The 18,979-nt window shown below is 37.1% G+C and overlaps 1 protein-coding gene across 2 annotated transcripts in view; it reads left to right on the top strand.

Annotated features, from left to right (window-relative positions):
- LOC126818313 (uncharacterized) overlaps nt 1–18,674 on the top strand; it is a 41,499-nt gene extending 22,825 nt beyond the window's left edge. Inside the window, exons 2-3 of one of the 2 annotated variants that reach the window (XR_008787969.1) lie at nt 7,155–7,301; nt 18,000–18,674. Coding sequence is in view for 1 of the 2 variants with exons in the window: in XM_050545649.2 (XP_050401606.2) it covers nt 7,155–7,301; nt 7,665–9,576 (2,059 nt within the window). In the remaining variant the exon portion in view is untranslated. Of the gene's footprint in view, nt 1–7,154; nt 7,302–7,664; nt 13,484–17,999 lie in introns of those variants that run through there. The other variant, XM_050545649.2, reaches the window with a different exon arrangement.
- Nucleotides 18,675–18,979: the final 305 nt, after the last annotated feature.

Below are 18,979 nucleotides of genomic sequence, written 5' to 3'. Positions count from 1 at the left end.
TTCAAGTGATTATATTTGACCCTGGAATGAAAGTAAGCTCATCAGAAACAAGTAGATTTTTAGCCCTTCCAACGAGATGGATAGCTCTTGGAAAGGATAGACACTTTACAGATTACAGCCTGTCCGAGAATTGCGTGGCATCCATTTCGTTTGGTGATTAGGACACATAGCGGTTAAACCTGGAACTTCAACTCGAACTATTCAGAGATTTATTAACTCGCTTTTGATGATACTTGCTGTTTTATGATGCGATTTTTTGTTACCTAGGGAGGATTTGGCCTAGTCGTGCCTTCCTCTAATTCGTACCACCCTGATGCCGGCGTTACTGGTAAGAATCAGGAGACCGGCGCAACCGGCATATAATGGGGCCCTCCGAGGGCAGTGTTTAATCTACTAAAATACTGAAACACTGAAATCTACTGAAATTTACTGAAAACTAAAATTAAAATACAAAATAAAATATGGTCAATGATGGAGGTAGACTGATTGCGTCTTTTAAAACATTCAAAATATAATAGGCATCACCAAAATTTTGGAGAAAAAAAAACGGATTTTTTTTTTTATTTGTAAAAAGAACATCGTAATGACCTTGACCTTCCTTCATCGGCGCTCACTTGGTCCAAAACCGCACACAGAGGACCAGGCTCCGGGTTACCTATTTAGGGTGTTTTCCGGTATTTAGGATGTTTTCCGGTATTTAGTGTTTTTCCGGTGTTTTCCCGTATATAGTATGGCCCGGTCGAAACTGCGTTACGGCACCAAATAGAATATGTAACACTATGCCTAGTGCTATACAGTCGTTGGTTAGATGTGGAAAATACGCGCAGACAACTCCCCACATCCAACGTGTGACGCACACTCGCTTTTCTCTGCTGCATATTTTAGAACAGTCCTTGATCAATTAGAATTTGTCTCTGGCTGTATTTGTAATTCTTTAACTGGTTCTTTAATTGCCACTCTGACATTCCACGTTGTCAGCCCAAAAATATTGCATGTATAACAAACACGATGACAGGTACGGTTTATACAGTTTTGTATCATATCATAGCTGCTTATCATATGTTACAATGCATAATAGAATACAGTCATTCTCTTAAACCTCATGCTGATAGAAATTGCTACATCGTTTCCCTTCCAGAATGTCTGCTGTCCGACGATTGCTCACAAATATGATAGTTTTGTAGCTTTGGGTTTTGGACCTTCAATTATCTAATTGGTCAAATATGATGTAAATATGTATAGGGATTGGTTAAACAAGCCAAATGATCCTATCACATGTAATACATGATATTCTGATTTCCACAGAACCATCTAATGTTTACCAAATTATAACTCTTTTTTTATGTAACAACTAGCAGGATACCCGGCTTCGCTCGGGGGTCATAACCCCGAAACCGAAAGTGGTAGACTAACGCCACCTGGTCAATGTTACTCCCCGGTCCGAGCTACCCCTATACCCCAAATTTCAGACTCGGGCAGACCTAGTGTAGCCGCCAACCCCGAACAGACCGGCTTCGCTCGGGGGTCATAACTCCGAAACCGCAAGTGGTAGACTTACACCACATGGCCTATATTACTCCCCGGTCCGAGCTACCCCTGTACCCCAAATTTCAGACTCGGGGCAGACCTAGTGTAGCCGCCAACCCCTAACAGACCGGCTTCGCTCGGGGGTCATAACTCCGAAACCGGAAGTGGTAGACTAACACCACCTGGCCTATATTACTCCCCGGTCCGAGCTACCCCTATACCCCAAATTTCAGACTCGGGACAGACCTAGTGTAGCCGCCAACCCCAGACAGACTTCGCTCGGGGGTCATAACTCCGAAACCGGAAGTGGTAGACTAACGCCACCTGGCCTATGTTACTCCCCGGTCCGAGCTACCCCTATACCCCAAATTTTAGAGTCGGAGCAGACCTTGTGTAGCCGCCAACCCCGAACAGTCCGGCTTCGCTCGGGGGTCATAACTCCGAAACCAGAAGTGGTAGACTAACGCCACCTGGCCTATGTTACTTCCCGGTCCGAGCTTCCCCTATACCCCAATTTTCAGACTCGGGGCAGATGTAGCCGCCAACCCCGAGCAGACAGACTTCGCTGGGGGGTCATAACTCCGAAACCGGAAGTGGTAGACTAACGCCACCTGGCCTATGTTACTCCCCGGTCCGAGCTACCCCTATACCCCAAATTTCAGACTCGGGGCAGAACCTAGTGTAGCCGCCAACCCCGAACAGACAGACAGACAGAAAGACAAACGACAGTCACAAATATATATATAGATATGCCACTCATTTAATTACATATATGTGAATCTTATAATTTGCCAAAGATATTAATTAATACAATATAATGCCATCATTTTTCTCTATTCCTTGTCCATAAATCTGAAAACATGGTCGCAACGACAATATTTCTACACATGGTGAGTCAGCGCCTCGTTACCTCACTGACATTAAGGTCTGTAAACCAACATATCGTACTAAGAGTAGTACTGAAGTGAAGCTGACGCATTTCTCTTTGAAAGGACATGGGAAGAAAACGCCCCAACAGCGCGGCGCAAAAACTGTAGAATAGTTTACCATTAGATCTGAGATCTTTTACGGAACTTTCTCTTTTTAAATCAAACCCGAAAACTTATATTTTTAAAAATCATTTTTGCTCTTAAAAACTATTTTATGTTTATATTAATTACCGTTTATAATGCTGGATTTTATATGTACAGACTAGTGAGACAAACGTGTAATGGTCTTAAAACAATAAACATTATTAAGCTTTCATATGAAATATCGTCATGTTTTTGGAAAGCATTCTCAATTCGCAATCGATCGGCACGTTTTGAATTTTGATATTTGATCTAAATTGTTTTAAAGTGACGACCCTACTCCTTGTCACGTACAACCGGGAATCGAAACCACTCCAACTGACTCAATGAACGGACCTTATGATACAGCGCTCGTGCTACAGCGGTCATCCAACCCCCAGAGAGAGAGAGAGAGTTTAACGTCCACTCGACACAAACTAGATCATTTCGGGAAATTAAGGTATAAGTGTATGATTGGGTGTTTGTGCTGTGTTTGAGTATTGACTTCAATGTGCCAAGGAGAGGAGAATGGGGAAAAGACAATAGTTTGCACAAAACTTAATTGCAGTACAGGGTCTTTAACAGTAAACTGTTATTAAAAATATAAACAATTTTGAGAATGAGACTAAATAACACCTTAGAAATCAATGCATGAAGTGCTCGAAAATATACCTGTATTATTCAACCATTGTTAAAGGATATGAATATTGAACAATCTTAATAAAAACTTTTATTAAACATACATTATGCAATAGCTAAATCTGTCTGACATGTTATCTAAATTATTAATTAGACATTAATTAACTTATCCAGACCTTAATCAACTCTAGATGGCATCGCTAGCCTGCGATCGTAAGTGGATTGTGATCCGATTTACTGCATAACTTTCCTTCTCGATTAAACGATTAAATGGATAATCGAGACTATGCTGTTTAACGTATTGCCTTTACATTATCTAGTTTTTAATAATTATAGTGAGAACTGCCAACTCGTTATCGAATATCCCATAATGTATCTTTAAAGACTTGTGAAATCTTTCTTTTAAGTAATGATCTTAATCCCATTTTATTTGAATAAACTATTGCTTAAGTCAATGAGTTGTAATTACCCATCAATGTCATCCGTAGAGTGCGCTGTAGCTATTGTTGTATTTATATAAGTTGTAAAACTAAACAAAACTAAATCTTATACATTTATTGGAGGTAAGGCCTACATGTAGGCGGGTAATTTTAAGAGTGTCGTATTACTATGATATGTTTCATGAGTCTGACCCAGTTAATTGATACATTATCATTCTTATATTTTTATCGAACCCCGATAAAAGACCTCTGACGTTAAATTAACGTTTAAAACAGGAACGTAAATTTAACGTCATGAAGTTATTTAGGGCACGTGCCATCAGTGCCGGACTGGGTCCACCTGTCCGTGGACAGCTCATTAAAAAAAGTGAGCCTAATACTATAAAGAAAAAAGAGAAAGAAAAGAGAAAGAAAGGAGAGGGGGAGGAAAAAAAAGATAGAAGGAAAGAGAGCACAGGACAGGAGAAAGAAAAGATGGGACAAAAATGACTTACAAACAACACAAAAAAGAAGTGTAGATTCTCAAATTCATCTAATGATAGTGCTCTTAGGTCATTCTGTTATCTAATTGTATCAGGAAATCAAAAATTTGCCTTCTTCTGCTTTGGTCTGAAATGCTTGGAAAATGTTTTTGCGGTTGTCAATTTTCAAAATTTTCCCCAGACCCCCCTCGGACGGTCGCGCGCCTTCGGCGGGTACTTGTGTGAGCCTTCGGCCAACCAGTCTGGCACTTCGCGCCATATCGTAGATACGCCTCTTATTTACTGTTATTGTCCTTTTTCGAAGAAAACGGGACTATTAAAATGGGTTCGTCCGTCTGTCTGTCTGTTCTAATTGAGCTAGACTGTTCAAACTTGGTGTAGGTGTGTATGAGGTTGATGCCTTGATGGAGTTCGAAGATGAGCATTTTCTGCTTAGGGTAAGAAGATGTAAGCAATTTGATTGGTTGATGCTTTGGGACACAATACCTTTACTTCTAGTTAAGTGAGAGTGACAAAACGTGGTGTTTCAATACATCAATGCCTTGACCAAGTTCGATAATTAACATTTTTCTGCTCAGGGTAAGCAGAGCGATGAGCAATTTGATTGGTCGAGACCTTGGAACACAGTAACTCTCCTTCTAATAGAGCATCAATGTTCACTCTTGGTGTAGGTGTTTATTAGGTGAATGCCTTGATGGAGTACAAAGATGATAATTTTATGGTAAGGGTAAGCAGAGATAAACAATTTGATTGGTTGATGCTTTGGGACACGATAACCTTAGTTCTAAGTAAGTGAGAGTGATGAAACTTTGTGAATAGTTTCATGACATCCATACCTTGACTAAGTTCGATAATGAACATTTTCACCTTGGGGTAAGCAGAGTGATCAACAATTTGATTGGTCGAGACTTTGAAACACAATAACTCTCCTTCTAATTGAGGTAGAATGTTTAAACTTGGTGTAGGTGTTTATTAGGTGAATGCGTTGGTGGAGTTCGATGATGAACATTGTCTGCGTACGGTAAGCAGAGATAATCAATTTGATGGGTAGATGCTTTTGGGCACGATAATTAAGCGCGAGCTATGAAATTCCCGAGTATAGATTCAGTTTGATGGGAATTTTCTGCTTAGCCTAAGGAGCGATAAGCAATTGGATTGGTCAAGACATTGGGACATAACAACTCTGCTTTTAATTTAGGTAGAATGTTTAAACTTGATGTTGATGTTCATTAGATGCATGTCTTGACCGAGTTCAATGATTAGTGAATAGTTGATAATCAGTTTGATTGCTCGATACTTTTGAAAGTGATAAACGTGCAATTAATTAATATGTGTCATCTATTTATTTCGGGTTTTCGGCAAGGGACATCAGCCTCAGCGTTGGCTTGTCTATTACTAGTATATATACTATTCAAAAAAAGTAGGGGATATTTGATTTTTAAGTGTTATTAAAGTCACCTAATGAAACTGACGAAGAAACAAATGACAAAATGAAATGAAGTTCACATTCATCGATTTATTCCAAATGATCGTTAGACTAAGTAAGGCACAGACTGACCATTATAAGGGTAAAATGATACCCGGGGTCAAACAGCAAAGTTACCACAGCATCACAACCAAGTCAGTAACGGGTAAATCCTCCTCTGTTTGCCAAACAAGCATTGATCCGACGTGGCATACTCCTAATGAGACGTCTAAGGTCATTTTGGTCCAGATTGTCCCATTCCTGTTGCAACGCAGCAGCAAGTTCTTGGACATTGGCAGGACGTTGTTGACGTTGACGTAACCTCTGTCCAAGCATGTCCCAGACATGCTCGATGGGGTAGAGGTCGGGACTCACTGCTGGCCAAGGTAATGTGGTGATGTTCTGTTGTTGGAGGTAACCTGTAACGATTCTGGCCCTGTGACATCTTGCGTTGTCATCCTGGAAGATGAAACGGCGGCCATGACGTCGTGCGAACGGCACAACATGGACTGCCAAGATGTTGTCCCGGTAGTACTGGCCTGTAAAACGCCCTGCAACAACATGTAAAGCCGTTCTTCCAGCAACAGTGATGCCTCCCCACACCATAACAGAACCACCCCCAAATCGATCATGTCTGATGACGTTAACGTCTTGGAAGCGCTCGTTTCGACGACGCCACACCCTCCTACGTCTGTCCAAAAAATCAACAGTGAACCTTGACTCATCTGAAAACATCACATTGCTCCAGCGTCGATTATCCCAGTGTTGACGATCCCTACACCAACGACGTCTTGCCTGAATGTGATGATCTCTCAAACAAGGGATCACGCGAGGACGTCGGGCGCGAAGGTGACCCCTATGCAGTCGATAACGAATCGTCTGGCCACTCACTGTCACACCAGTGTCTGTTTGAAGACGAGCGCTGATCTGATTTGCTGTGATGACACGATTTCTCAAGGCCAAGGTACGGATAAATCGATCCTGGGCTTGAGTTGTCGCCCTTGGTCGACCTGAGCGTGGTCTGTCCTGTACAGATTGTGTATCACGGTATCTGGACCATAGCCTGCTTATGACAGACTGAGAAACATTCATCGTCCGCGCCACAACCGCCTGTGTTGTGTCGATCTGTAGCATGCCAAGGGCACGTAACCTTTCATTTTGGGTAAGCCGACGCATATCAAAATTTGTTTTCTGGTCACTAAAACAATTAAACTGATGTTTCCACCCTGGAATTCAATGCCACAATGACTGTAACATTCAAAGTCAGAGTCGTGCAAATCTTGGGTTGGACCCCCATGATGATCCCAAGCATCACCTGCATTCCATGCGGTAGCTATTGGTGCGTTTGGGCGTCACATGTAACTGGAAATGTTTCTTCTGTTAGGTTCTATAGTGACTTTTTTCGTAGTCATTTGCATATTTTAGTATTATGCCCCCAAAATCAAATATCCCCTACTTTTTTTGAATAGTATATTTATGCACTTATTTCATTTCGTAAATGCTCTTAATCTATTTTAACCCACAGTCATGTAGACATATTTTTTGTTCGTAGCTCAACATTTCGTAAAAATGAGACCTTCAGTAATTGGATTGTTGTAACAACGAATGTTCAGCCTACATATGCTATGAAATATATGAGTAATTTACCAGAATGGAAACTACTTGTGGTAGAAAATAGTAATACACCAAAAGACTGGAAGTAAGTGTATATTATAATACGTGGAATAATTATTGTCTGAGTTTGAGACCTCTACCCCGGCTCCATATGTACTTAGACTTTGATTGTCATGATAATTAACGACGTCTCGATTGTCAGCCCTTTCATCAGCACTTGCCCTTGCCAGCCAGCCACATTAACGGTCAACGCAAATATGTAGGGCATTTCTAATCCACTCAATATGTAAGCTATCCGATAGCTTAGAGAGTTGATTATTGTGAATAAAGGTCTAAATAATAATTTATATAACATTTAAAGCCAGGAAGACACTCGGCAATAGTTAAGTTTATAAAGTATGAACAATGTTATCTACACATATTTAATTTCTTTCTTTCTTTCTCTTAGATTGACCAACTGTACTTATCTTAGTTTAACTGAACAACAACATGTTTATATTTCTAAATTAATTCCAACTGAAAGTTATTCTCGTAAAATAATTGGCTATCTGTATGCCATTTCCAACGGTGCAGAGACGATTTATGATTTAGATGATACAATACAGTTATTAACAGATTTAGATGATCTTGTGAACCCGGAATCATTCGAATACGGATTACAATATAATGGAAGAGTCATATTTAATCCGTTTAAACATTTCGGACAATCAACAATATGGCCTAGGGGCTTTCCATTAAATAAAATAAGTGAAAATGGGACAAATAGTTATTTCGTGTCTGACTTCAAGAAACCAAGTATATTACAGATACTAAGTAACGGTGACCCAGACATTGATTCCGTTTTTCGACGGACTTTAAAATCAACAATTAAAGCTTTAAATATTTCATTTGATAGTGCAAAGCCCCCTGTTGTCATCCCGCCTCTAGTATTTACTGCGATAAACAGCCAGAATACGCTTTTCCGGTATAAGGCCTTATGGGCCATGGTTCTACCGGTCACGCCGTCTCACCAACATTCTGACGTAATAAGAGGATATTGGGCACAGCGTCTGCTGTGGGAAATTGGAGGATCTGTCGGTTGTTATCCTCCAAATACGTATCAAATTAGAAATAGCAGATCGTATGCGCTGATAGAAGATTCAAAAGGGTCTTATTTTGATCCTAATAAGTTAGTTGACTTTCTAATACAGTGGAAATGTCCAGTTGAACGAACATTTTTCCAGTGTGTTTCTTTGTTGAGTGAAAAGTTAGCTGAAGATGGATATTGGCAGCAACACGACCACCTACTTGTTAAAGCTTGGATACACGAACTGAAAGATTCAAGTTATAAAGAGCCGAAAAGAAAACCGTTTACACATCAGAATATAACAAACCACACCAATTCAGTAATATATGAACCAGTGGAAAGCGCGAACCCAAAAATACGACAACAATCGAAATGGAACCATGTTTTGGGGATGACTTCATTTTGTAAAGATACTTCTTACCAAATAAAAAGCACGAGTCTGGCTTCTGTGACCTCCCCTGATATACTGCTAGTAGTTGTGTTTAATTTTCCTTTTTATGATAATATACCTTACTTACAGTTAATGTACGGCGTAACGTTTGCACATATTGTCTATTGTGGTCCAAACATCGAACGTTTTCTAAACGCATCCAAACATTTTACTAATAAAGTGACCTTTGTTGAATCTGTGGTTGATGAAGGCTATTGTGCGTATACCTGTTTAAGTGCCGCTATGAAAATGAATTTCGATGTTCAAGGATACCTATTTATAGGAGACGACACACTACTCAATTCTTGGAACATTCACAAATTTCCATTGGACATGATATGGTTCCGTTCTGATATTATTCGGCTTTACAAGGGCAAAAAAAGTTCAGTGTATTGGTGGCAAACACACGTTGGTCAAAATGCAATGAACAAAGTATGGACGCTTATGCACAATCTGTCTACTGAAAATGGCGACCTTAAACCAGTTGTGGATAAATTTGTACACACGCTTCTTGCAAATAATGCATCTAAAGATGGTGCTATGGCTGGATGGTCTGATATTCTGTATATACCTAGCAAATACAAGAAAGATACAATATTCTTCTTGGATTTGTTTGCTGAATGTAAAGTATTTTTAGAAATAGCTATAGCAACTTTAGTGAGCGGTTTGGAAGATAAAAATAATTTCATTAATTTAGAAGGACAATATCTGTGGTATGATGGCAAAAGAAATAAAATACCAGAACTTTTTAAACCAAATGATACTTACCTTCATCCTGTAAAACTCTCCCACATAAAAACTAAACTTAAAAAATTCTTTTGTAAGACCTATTTCCCTCTTACATTAAACGATCCTCGAACTTAACAACACAAAAATATAATATAAATATTTTAACTATACCAACAATGCAAGCAAATTTACCTAACTGAAAACAGAATATGTAACAGGCATTGCCCGAGTAGAACGAAGCTGAAAGATAAAACCTCCTTATGTGAAATTCAAAATTGTTTGTGAATTAAATTGTATACGAGAATTGAATTAATTTTGTTATAGCAAAACAAGTGTCAGAATTAATTTTATTGACGTCAATATTTAATTTGAATATGTTGACATGTGCATCGCCTGTTTTATGTTCCAGTGTATACGCTTTTATGCCATCTGTCTATTAAGAGTTTCAGTTACACTGTGTTACCGGAATAGGCTTTGCCCAAGCACCGCGATCCGTCTTCATTAGCAGAATAGCAGGGCTTTAAACCCCATTTCATTTCATGTCATTGTCTATACTTTGTCAGATCTCATCAATAATTCTATATTGATTTAATTTCGCATTAGTATATATAATATCTGCTTAAAACTAAAGTTATTTCACCATTTGTCTGACGCTGGTATCAGCCTTGGCAATATTGCGAATACCCATTTCTTTCGGACCCCAACGTGGACATTGTCCTTTGCAAGCTCCCAAGTCATACTGATATAAAAGGGAATGATTTAGCAGATTTGGCTGCCAAGTCTGCTTTAGATCTTCCCATATCTCAGTTTTAATTACCATATCATGATTTTAAATTGTGCATTAATCATTTTATACATGGCCGCTGGCAACGGTCTTAGGATCTTGCAGACACAAATAAACTTCATCACATTAAGCCACTCTTAGGAGTATAGAACCAGCAAGAGGGATGAAGTTGTTTTGTGTCGCTCTCGCATTGGTGATACTTTTTAACTCACATTTTCATCTTAAAGCGAGAGCCTCAACCAGAATGTCAACACTGTCATCTTTCTTTGACAGTTAAGCACATTCTGATGGAGTGCAAGTTTCTCAAGGACATAAGATCAAAGCATTTCCGTCGCCAGTCTTTAAGTCTATCATTTGCCCATCCGGGTCTATATTGTATTGTAAACTACTAGACTTTTTAAAAGAGACAAATTTTGATCGACAATAGGTCATACTTTTTAACACACATTTTCATCTTAAAGCTAGAGCCTCAACCAGAATGTCAACACTGTCATGTTTCTTTGACAGTTAAGCACATTCTGATTGAGTGCAAGTTTCTTAAGGACATCAGATCTAATTATTACCGTTGCCAATCATTAAATCAATTATTTGCCAAACCGGGTCTATATTGCAAACTATTAGACTTTTTAAAAGAGAAAAATTTTTATTAGAAGAACAGGCCAATTGCCTACATATGACATTTCATATGGGCGGCTTATCTGACGGCCCCATTTCACTCGCAAAAAGATACTCCGTCAAAAGTGAAAATGGACGTTTTTGATTTTTGTCTTAATAATGAGTAATTGCTCCACGAATCCTCAGACATTCAGCAATTCGTCGTGGCATGCTCCTAATCAACCGCCCAATCATGATTTGGGGCAATTCGACCCACTCTTCTTGCAATGCCACGGCCAATTGTTGCAGTCAGTGTTGTCGGTTGATGTTGACGTCGAAGAACACGTCTCCCGATCAAATTAAGCGTAACACACTAAAGCAAAGATAGGCTAGACAGTAAATCTTATGCAAGAACCGATAGGAAAGCAAACATTGATAGATAAACCAGCACGGGGCAGTTTTCATCAACCTTTCCTTGAAGTGTCAAATTTGACAATGAACCCCTCCCACGTGTATGGTGCTATTGCGTGTCGCATGTGCAGCTCAGTGGTTCTGTTGGGGCGATAAGTTCTTCATCTGTGAATATACTCTCAAAGCATGTCAAGTGTCCATGACTATCTATCGATCACAACCTGCATAGGTATTTGCATTTCAATATCCCCTACTTTTTGTGAAGAGTATAGTTTGTCTCATACTATTCACCATGTTTATAAACCATATCTTATTTCACTTGAAATTGGATTGAGAAAAAGGAAATGATACTTCAGATGTAAAAGTACAGGCTCGGAAAAGGGGAATAACTCCGAAACGGAAGATAAGGGAACGATGATGGATGGGGTAAACCGATAGGAAATTGTGGTCCGATATGTGCCAAAACTGATCCTATTCGAGATCTTTCGGATATAAACACACATTTTAAGTATTAAAAGAAATTGAATAAAAATTGTGACCTCTGGAGGATCCACAAGCTATGTGCGCGACTTATGTACGATCAGGAGCTATCATCCAAAAGGTTATCGTGAGATAGATGCCAAAATTGAATCCATCGGAGATCTTTGAGATATCAACATGTAGTTTAAGTTTCATCAGAGTCGGATAACAAATTGTGACCTGTAGACACACGCAGGGGCGATGGAATACAACGAGCACATAAAAATGGGTGGATACAAAATCTTGAAAGCATATTTGTCGATACTAACCTATGTTGACTAATCAATTTTAAGGTTGTGTACCTGTCAAGTATCATTGGTATAAATTTATTGCTTCCAAATTTATAGGCATGCGAACAATAAAATATAACATGGGATGGATGATGACAATCACCCCGGAACCCTTCAACAGGAGCAAGAGATAGCGTGTAACAAGCTGAAGGGCAGTTAACTCTGTTTGGCTTAATATTTGGTCCAAAAACTGGTTATGATTTTAAGCGGAAAAGTAGGTATCGAATTACGTTTGACCGTACCTTTATTTTTATTGGCGGATGGTGTATCTTGGCGGGAGAATGTTGGGCCTGTGGAATATGACAATTGGACCCGTATCAGATGAGGGGAACGATTTTTTTCTAGAATTTTAAAAAATTCAAATATTTTACATTTCTTTACGCAGGAATATTCCAACATAATTTTACAATTTTATGACACTTTAGAGAATATTCTATTCTAGAATTTTAAAAAATTCAAATATTTTACATTTCTTTACGCAGGAATATTCCAACATAATTCCAACACTTTAGAGAATATTCTATTCATAAAAAATTAAAAACCGAATTGTCCTGGACGTAATCATGCGTTAAATTGAGAATTAGGTAAAAAATACAGCAAATAACGGTACATGGCGATAAACAGGAAGTTGAATATCCATCATGGATGCCTATGGCGAACGCTGTAGCTATTTGATTTCATTCCGTGAAAATGTGCTTATTCTGTCTTTTTTTACATAGATCGGTTACAACATAACGTTGAAAATAAAACTACCCATGTTTATAATATATTAATGATTAAATTTTAGCCGATATTATTCGATCTGTAGAAAGTGGACCGAAATCGACCTGAAGAAACGGCATTATTGACAGACATAAATAAAACCGTATGAACGCACGTTTTTTAAAAAAAAAAACAGAATTATATATATTGTATCAACAAAGAATAATTCACATAGAAACTAAAGTGAAATGTTAGGCCAATTTATTATCACTGACATATGACATAATGTCATGCGATATTGCGAGTAGGCTGTCTTTTTGAAATTGTAAAAATAATATGTTTGTCACTAAAAAAGAAACGGCTAGCAAAAACCTTCCAAATATTCTTATATAATACCATATTATTGTTATTATTTTATATGAATAACCAATATTTATTTAATTTCTATTATATAATGCCATGTATTGTTATTATTTTATATAAATAACCAATATCTATTTATTTTATTTATGTATTTATTTATTCAGAATTAAATTGAATTGAATTGAATATTTCGTAGGATGAAATCTTAAAAGCCTTGTTGTAATTTTACTGTTTTATGGTACTGGTATAACAAATCAGTTGCATTAGAAACAAATTTTACTTTTTTACAATTTCATGTTTCATAAATGTGCATTTTTGTTCTTTCTTTCATTTTTCAATTTAAAAAAATGTTAACCTTAAATAAATCATATTAAAAGTATTATGTGTTTAGATTCAGTTTCCAATGAGTAGGGTCAACTGCCCAACCTCATGGGTTTTCTCTGCGGCATCCCCACTGCTAAAGACCCTTACTGACAAGCAAGTTATTGAATTAAAATGGTGGTGTATGTTAGTCCCAAAATGACCTAGTCTGAGTCATGTAGAGTTAAAACCCTCTCTCCACGTCCTTCTTTCTATGTATCCATATATCTTCCTTTTCCCCTGCTTGAAATGCATATTTTAGGATTTGTGTGATGGGAGCAAATGTTTAAAAAGGAGAAATAGCAAACAATTGTCAAATTTAAGCCTAACCCTGGTCATTGATAACCACTTTTCCTGCAAAAAGTTTTTTTTAAGCTTTCATATTACATATGAAAGCTTATTGTTTCTGTTAAGATTATTAAGCTTTCATATTACATATGAAAGCTTATTGTTTCTGTTAAGATTATTAAGCTTTCATATTACATATGAAAGCTTATTGTTTCTGTTAAGATTATTAAGCTTTCATATTACATATGAAAGCTTATTGTTTCTGTTAAGATTATTATTGTTATTTTTTTTTTGTGTTTTGTCCACAAATCGGATTTCTCAGAATCTAACCATAGGATCGTTCTGAAACTTTTACCTATCCCCCCAAAAATGGGTGGTGGCTGTTGATTAAATATATTTTCAAAACGTTTTACGAATCCGAAATCACCGAATTTTACGAAGGAATGCATTTGACCTACAATGCTGTAACTTTGTGACTATTTGACCTATTTTACTAATTCTTTTTTCTTTGAGTATCTTGAAACATTTACTTCAAATCTGCAATTTCGGATTTTGGCATTTCGAAAATTCATCGCTGTCATTTCGAACCGGAAGTTATTACCAATTTGACAACTTCTTTAATAGTTGTGCGATTTTCGTGAAATTTAGAATGTTAGTAGATCTTGCCAATGCGACTTCAATGATGTCCTTGGAAATTTTCTAAATTATCTCCCCTTGGTGAAATTAAGGATCAAAGTTTTCAAAAAAATCGTCGAAATATAAGTCAGAATGACCTAAAAAAAAAATTCGATACTAGACAAGTAATTATTGATTCGTACACAAAATATGGAGTTTGTCGATCGAACCGGAAGTGCCACCATCTTTAAACGTGAAAAATGAAAAAGGCTTTTTTGCTATTTTACTTACAGACTCGGGCGTCATATTTTCGGAATCCTGGAAGGAATGACTAAAAATCTATCGGATCAGAATTTTGATTTCGGTCACGTGATGGTCACCATTTTGAATTGAAAATGAAAAATAGAAGCAATTTGAAGGGCCGGGACTTTGGAACACAAGAACTCTCCTTCTAATTAAGCTAGAATGTTCAAACTTGGTGTAGGCGTTCACTAGGTCAATGTCATGATTGAGTTCAAAGATGAGCATTTTTTGCCTAGGGTAAGCAGAGATAAGCAAGCTGATTTGTTGATTCTTTAGGGCACGATGACATTGGTTATAATGAATGGAGGGCGATTAAACTCTTGTCAATCGAGAGGCTAATAGCTGGCCTGTTGTGTGAAATCATTGTATCATTTTTTGAAAATGTCCGGGGTAGCCGAAAAAAGGAGATCGAAATCCAAAAAGTCGTATTTTTACGATTTGGGGCATTTTTAGAGGTCGTGTAAAGTAAAATAAAGCATGCATATACATATATTATTGATATTAAATATATCATATAAAAAACTAAACAATGAATCAGCTGTCATTGACAGATTTTATATTATAAGCATGGTCAGTGGAAGGTCAGCGTATTGTCTAACTTGAACTCACTGACTCCGTAACATTATTGTGGGTATGGTATAAGCTGAATTTGATGAGATGCACATATCTCGTATGACTATTTGGTACTTACAGTGTTAGACTTTGTCGTAACGTTACGGTCTCCATTCATCAAATCGTCGTTGGGGCTATAATACGATTTTGAATCAAGTTATTTATCACTGAGGGACTCAAAATTAGGTTTGATGTAGCTCTGCTCATTTAGCACCCGCATGGATTGTGGCTAATTTTGTGGCAGAATTTTATTTTTCTGGGGGAGGTACTTCTAAATGGCTCCGACACAAGTGCCTGAAATGCCATGAAATCACGTTTTCGGCCTCCAATTAAAATTTCTTAGCGGGAGAACCCCCTGACCCGACCCCCTTGCGGGGCTTCACGGTCAGTATCAGCCCCCCTCCCCACCACCATGGTTAATCCGGCGTTGATGTTCCCTCTTGTGCAGCTGCAAAAGAATGTACAAGTTCATTGCCTCATTGTCAAAGATCCCACTTTTCTACCCCAGTTCGGGTAATGAGGTCGAGCGTATATTGTATAGGGGATATTAAACAAGCAAACAGTATGGATGATGTCTCCCGCCAAAACCCCAAAGTAAAAGATGACACATTAATTAATCGCACTTTCATATTTTTTTCAAAAGTATCGAGCAATCAAACTATACTGTAAATTTCATCACTCTCTGTCAGATAGAAATCAAGGTTATCTTGTCCCAAAGCATCGACCAATGAAATTGCCAAGCTGTAGCTCAAAATGTTCAGTCAAGACCTGATGAACATCTACACCAAGTTTAAACATTCTAGCTCAATTAAAAGCTGGGTTGTTATGTTCCAGTACTTCATTATAACCAAAGTTATCATACCCCAAAGCATCAACCAATTCAAAGTCCCGGCCAATCAAGTTGCTTTGCTTATCCTGACTAAGAGAATACTCATTGTCGAACTTGGTCAAGGTAATATGGTCAAGGTACTAATGTAATGAAACTATACACAAAGTTTCATCAAATTGCTTATCTCTGCTTACCCATTTTAATAGTCCCCTGCCAATCGAAAAGCCCCCCGACCCACCCACTCCACTCCCGTGTAATACATTAGGTTATAATTGTGTTACAAACGTATCACAAGGAGCATTTGAATATTCTCTCTGAGGCATCTGATACCACTTGTCATTGAGGTGTTCACACAGCCAACTCATTTTTGTTTGTTTGTGTTATCTTTATTCAGTATAAATCAACTAATACAAATGAAAAAAAGTACTTGGTTTAATGAGATTATCTTTTGAGAGTTGGTCATACAGGTATCACTAATCATAATTGCTCTTAACTTCAAATATATACACGATTATGTGTATTCTAAATATCAAATAAAACAATGATGATTTCTTTACAATAGCAGTACAACAAATTTATTCGCAATATTTTCCTTTGATCAGTTGATCAAAAACTTGATTATATTTACAATATATTCTAGGTCTTTGCTCTTTATTCCATTGGTTCAAAATATGATAAAAGAGGCTTATCAAAAAGTTTATATCATGTAGTCTTATATAACAAATAGAACAATGACATACAAGATGTTTCAAATCATAATCTATTTGCATTATTTATTTCAATAATTTGACCTGTGATATTCATGTATAAAGCAAAATAGTAAACATTGAATTTCATTCACTTTTATGTATAATATAGTATTAAACCGGTTAATTATTGTATACAACATTTATTTAATTTCATAGCAACATTTTATACTATTGTATTCATTGTAGTTTTTTGTCATTATTAGCCCAGTCCGTGCATAGCATTATGATGTGAAATCCCATTTCATTTCAATTATAATAGTCTTCATCTAGAAACAATATTACTATTTATATTGGTATGTTACTACCAAGATATAACAATAAAATTAGCAAAAGTATGTATAAATTAATAAAGTTCTCTTTAGTATCTTTCATGAATAGTCAATTGTTCAATACCATTATTTCTCTTCACCTTATGCAAATAAATTTAAATGGGATTTAATGTTCAACTGTTTTACTTCACAACTTACATAAATCATTTGGTGATAAAGAAACATACATTTCTAGTATTTTTTTAACATAGTGTACTATACTATGCATCATTATATAGAAGACATATGAATGAATAAACAAAAATATGGCAAAATGAACAACATGAGAATGATTGTAGAAGTATAAGAACAAAGCAATTGTTTAATATTAAAAATATTTGATTTTCTTCTATTTTAAAGTTACATCCTTTACATTTGTATTTATACATTGTATGCAAAACATAATTAGAGAGAAATGGGTTTAACGTCCACTCAACACAAACAAGGTCATTTCGGGACTAACATATGGTTTAATTTTATTTCAATAATTTGCTTGCGCGTAGGGGTCTTTAGCAGTGGGGGGAAACCAGAGTACCCGGAGAAAATCAGGAGTATGGACAGGTGACCCTACTCCTTGCCACGTACAACCAGGGATTCGAGACCACGCCAGTTGACTTAATGGCAGGCCGTATGATACAGCATGCACACACTAACCATTCGGCCATCCAACCCAATACAGCAAGGATGAACAAATATTAGCATGTTTTAATGTTCATTATTAAAATAGAATACAAACAATGTAAGAATAATTATAATAATTAATGAGAGTAAACCAAGCTCCAGAATTTTGTTTTAATTGTGTACATGTATATGTTTATTTATATTTTTCAGCAAAGATGACTAGCCCTCCGTCGAATATTAAACCACATACAATATATTCTGTGAAGATGTCATAAGAGAAAGAATCATAAATGGCCAGCAAAGTTGTCTTGTACAGAGAGAGAGAGAGAGAAATGGGGTTTAACGTCCACTCAACACAAACTAGGTCATTTTGGGACTAACATACGGTTTCAATTTTATTTCAATAATTCGCTTGCGCGTATGGGTCTTTAGCAGTGAGAGGAAACCGGAGTGCCCGGAGGAAACCCACGAGGTTGAGAAGACGCCTCTATCTCCATGCCACATACGCTCACACCTGGGATCAAAGCCACAGCCACAAGCCAGAGGTGACCGACCAGCTAGAGGTCGAAGCGCGGCACTCTAGGCCATCCCAACCCCCCTTTCTTGTACAGACCTGTGCATGTGTAGTCAATGTGAAAATGAAAAAAAAACTGTTAAAGAGACCGAATTTGATGTTAATACATTTAGTGACAGTGATGATGATAATGAAGATTAACTTTGATGACATTTGATGTGCAGAGTAACTGTTTAATTTTGATTTTCAATGATTGTTTCACTTTAATAAATAATTTCACAACTGTTCATCCTGTTTTCTAACCTTTCCCTTCATTTCAGCCCAGATACACAATTATTTTTTTTAACTTATATCTACATGTATGTTTGTAATTTGACCATTAATCATATCCGAAATAGTAGTTCACAGCTACATGTACAGTTGTAAAAATACTGTAGTGGCTAATTGAAAGGGAACATGTATGTGGGTTTAGAATGTTTATCTTAGTGGAAAAAAATCATGTGATTCAATGCTAATAAAGTGGTACTGATCTCCATTATTTCAAAAGCATATCACTCAACTACTGTCAAACATATCCCCTGGCTAGAATATGCTACAAATCGACTCTAGCATGTTCCATACAAGCGATAATTTCGGAGCAAACATCCAACAACCAACCCTAACAGGCCCTTGAGAT

This window comes from Patella vulgata, chromosome 4 (genome assembly GCF_932274485.2).
Source record: "Patella vulgata chromosome 4, xgPatVulg1.2, whole genome shotgun sequence".
Classification (NCBI taxonomy): domain Eukaryota; kingdom Metazoa; phylum Mollusca; class Gastropoda; family Patellidae; genus Patella; species Patella vulgata.
The sequence above is the reverse complement of the archived record's forward strand: the minus strand, read 5'-3'. Positions and strand labels throughout refer to the sequence as shown.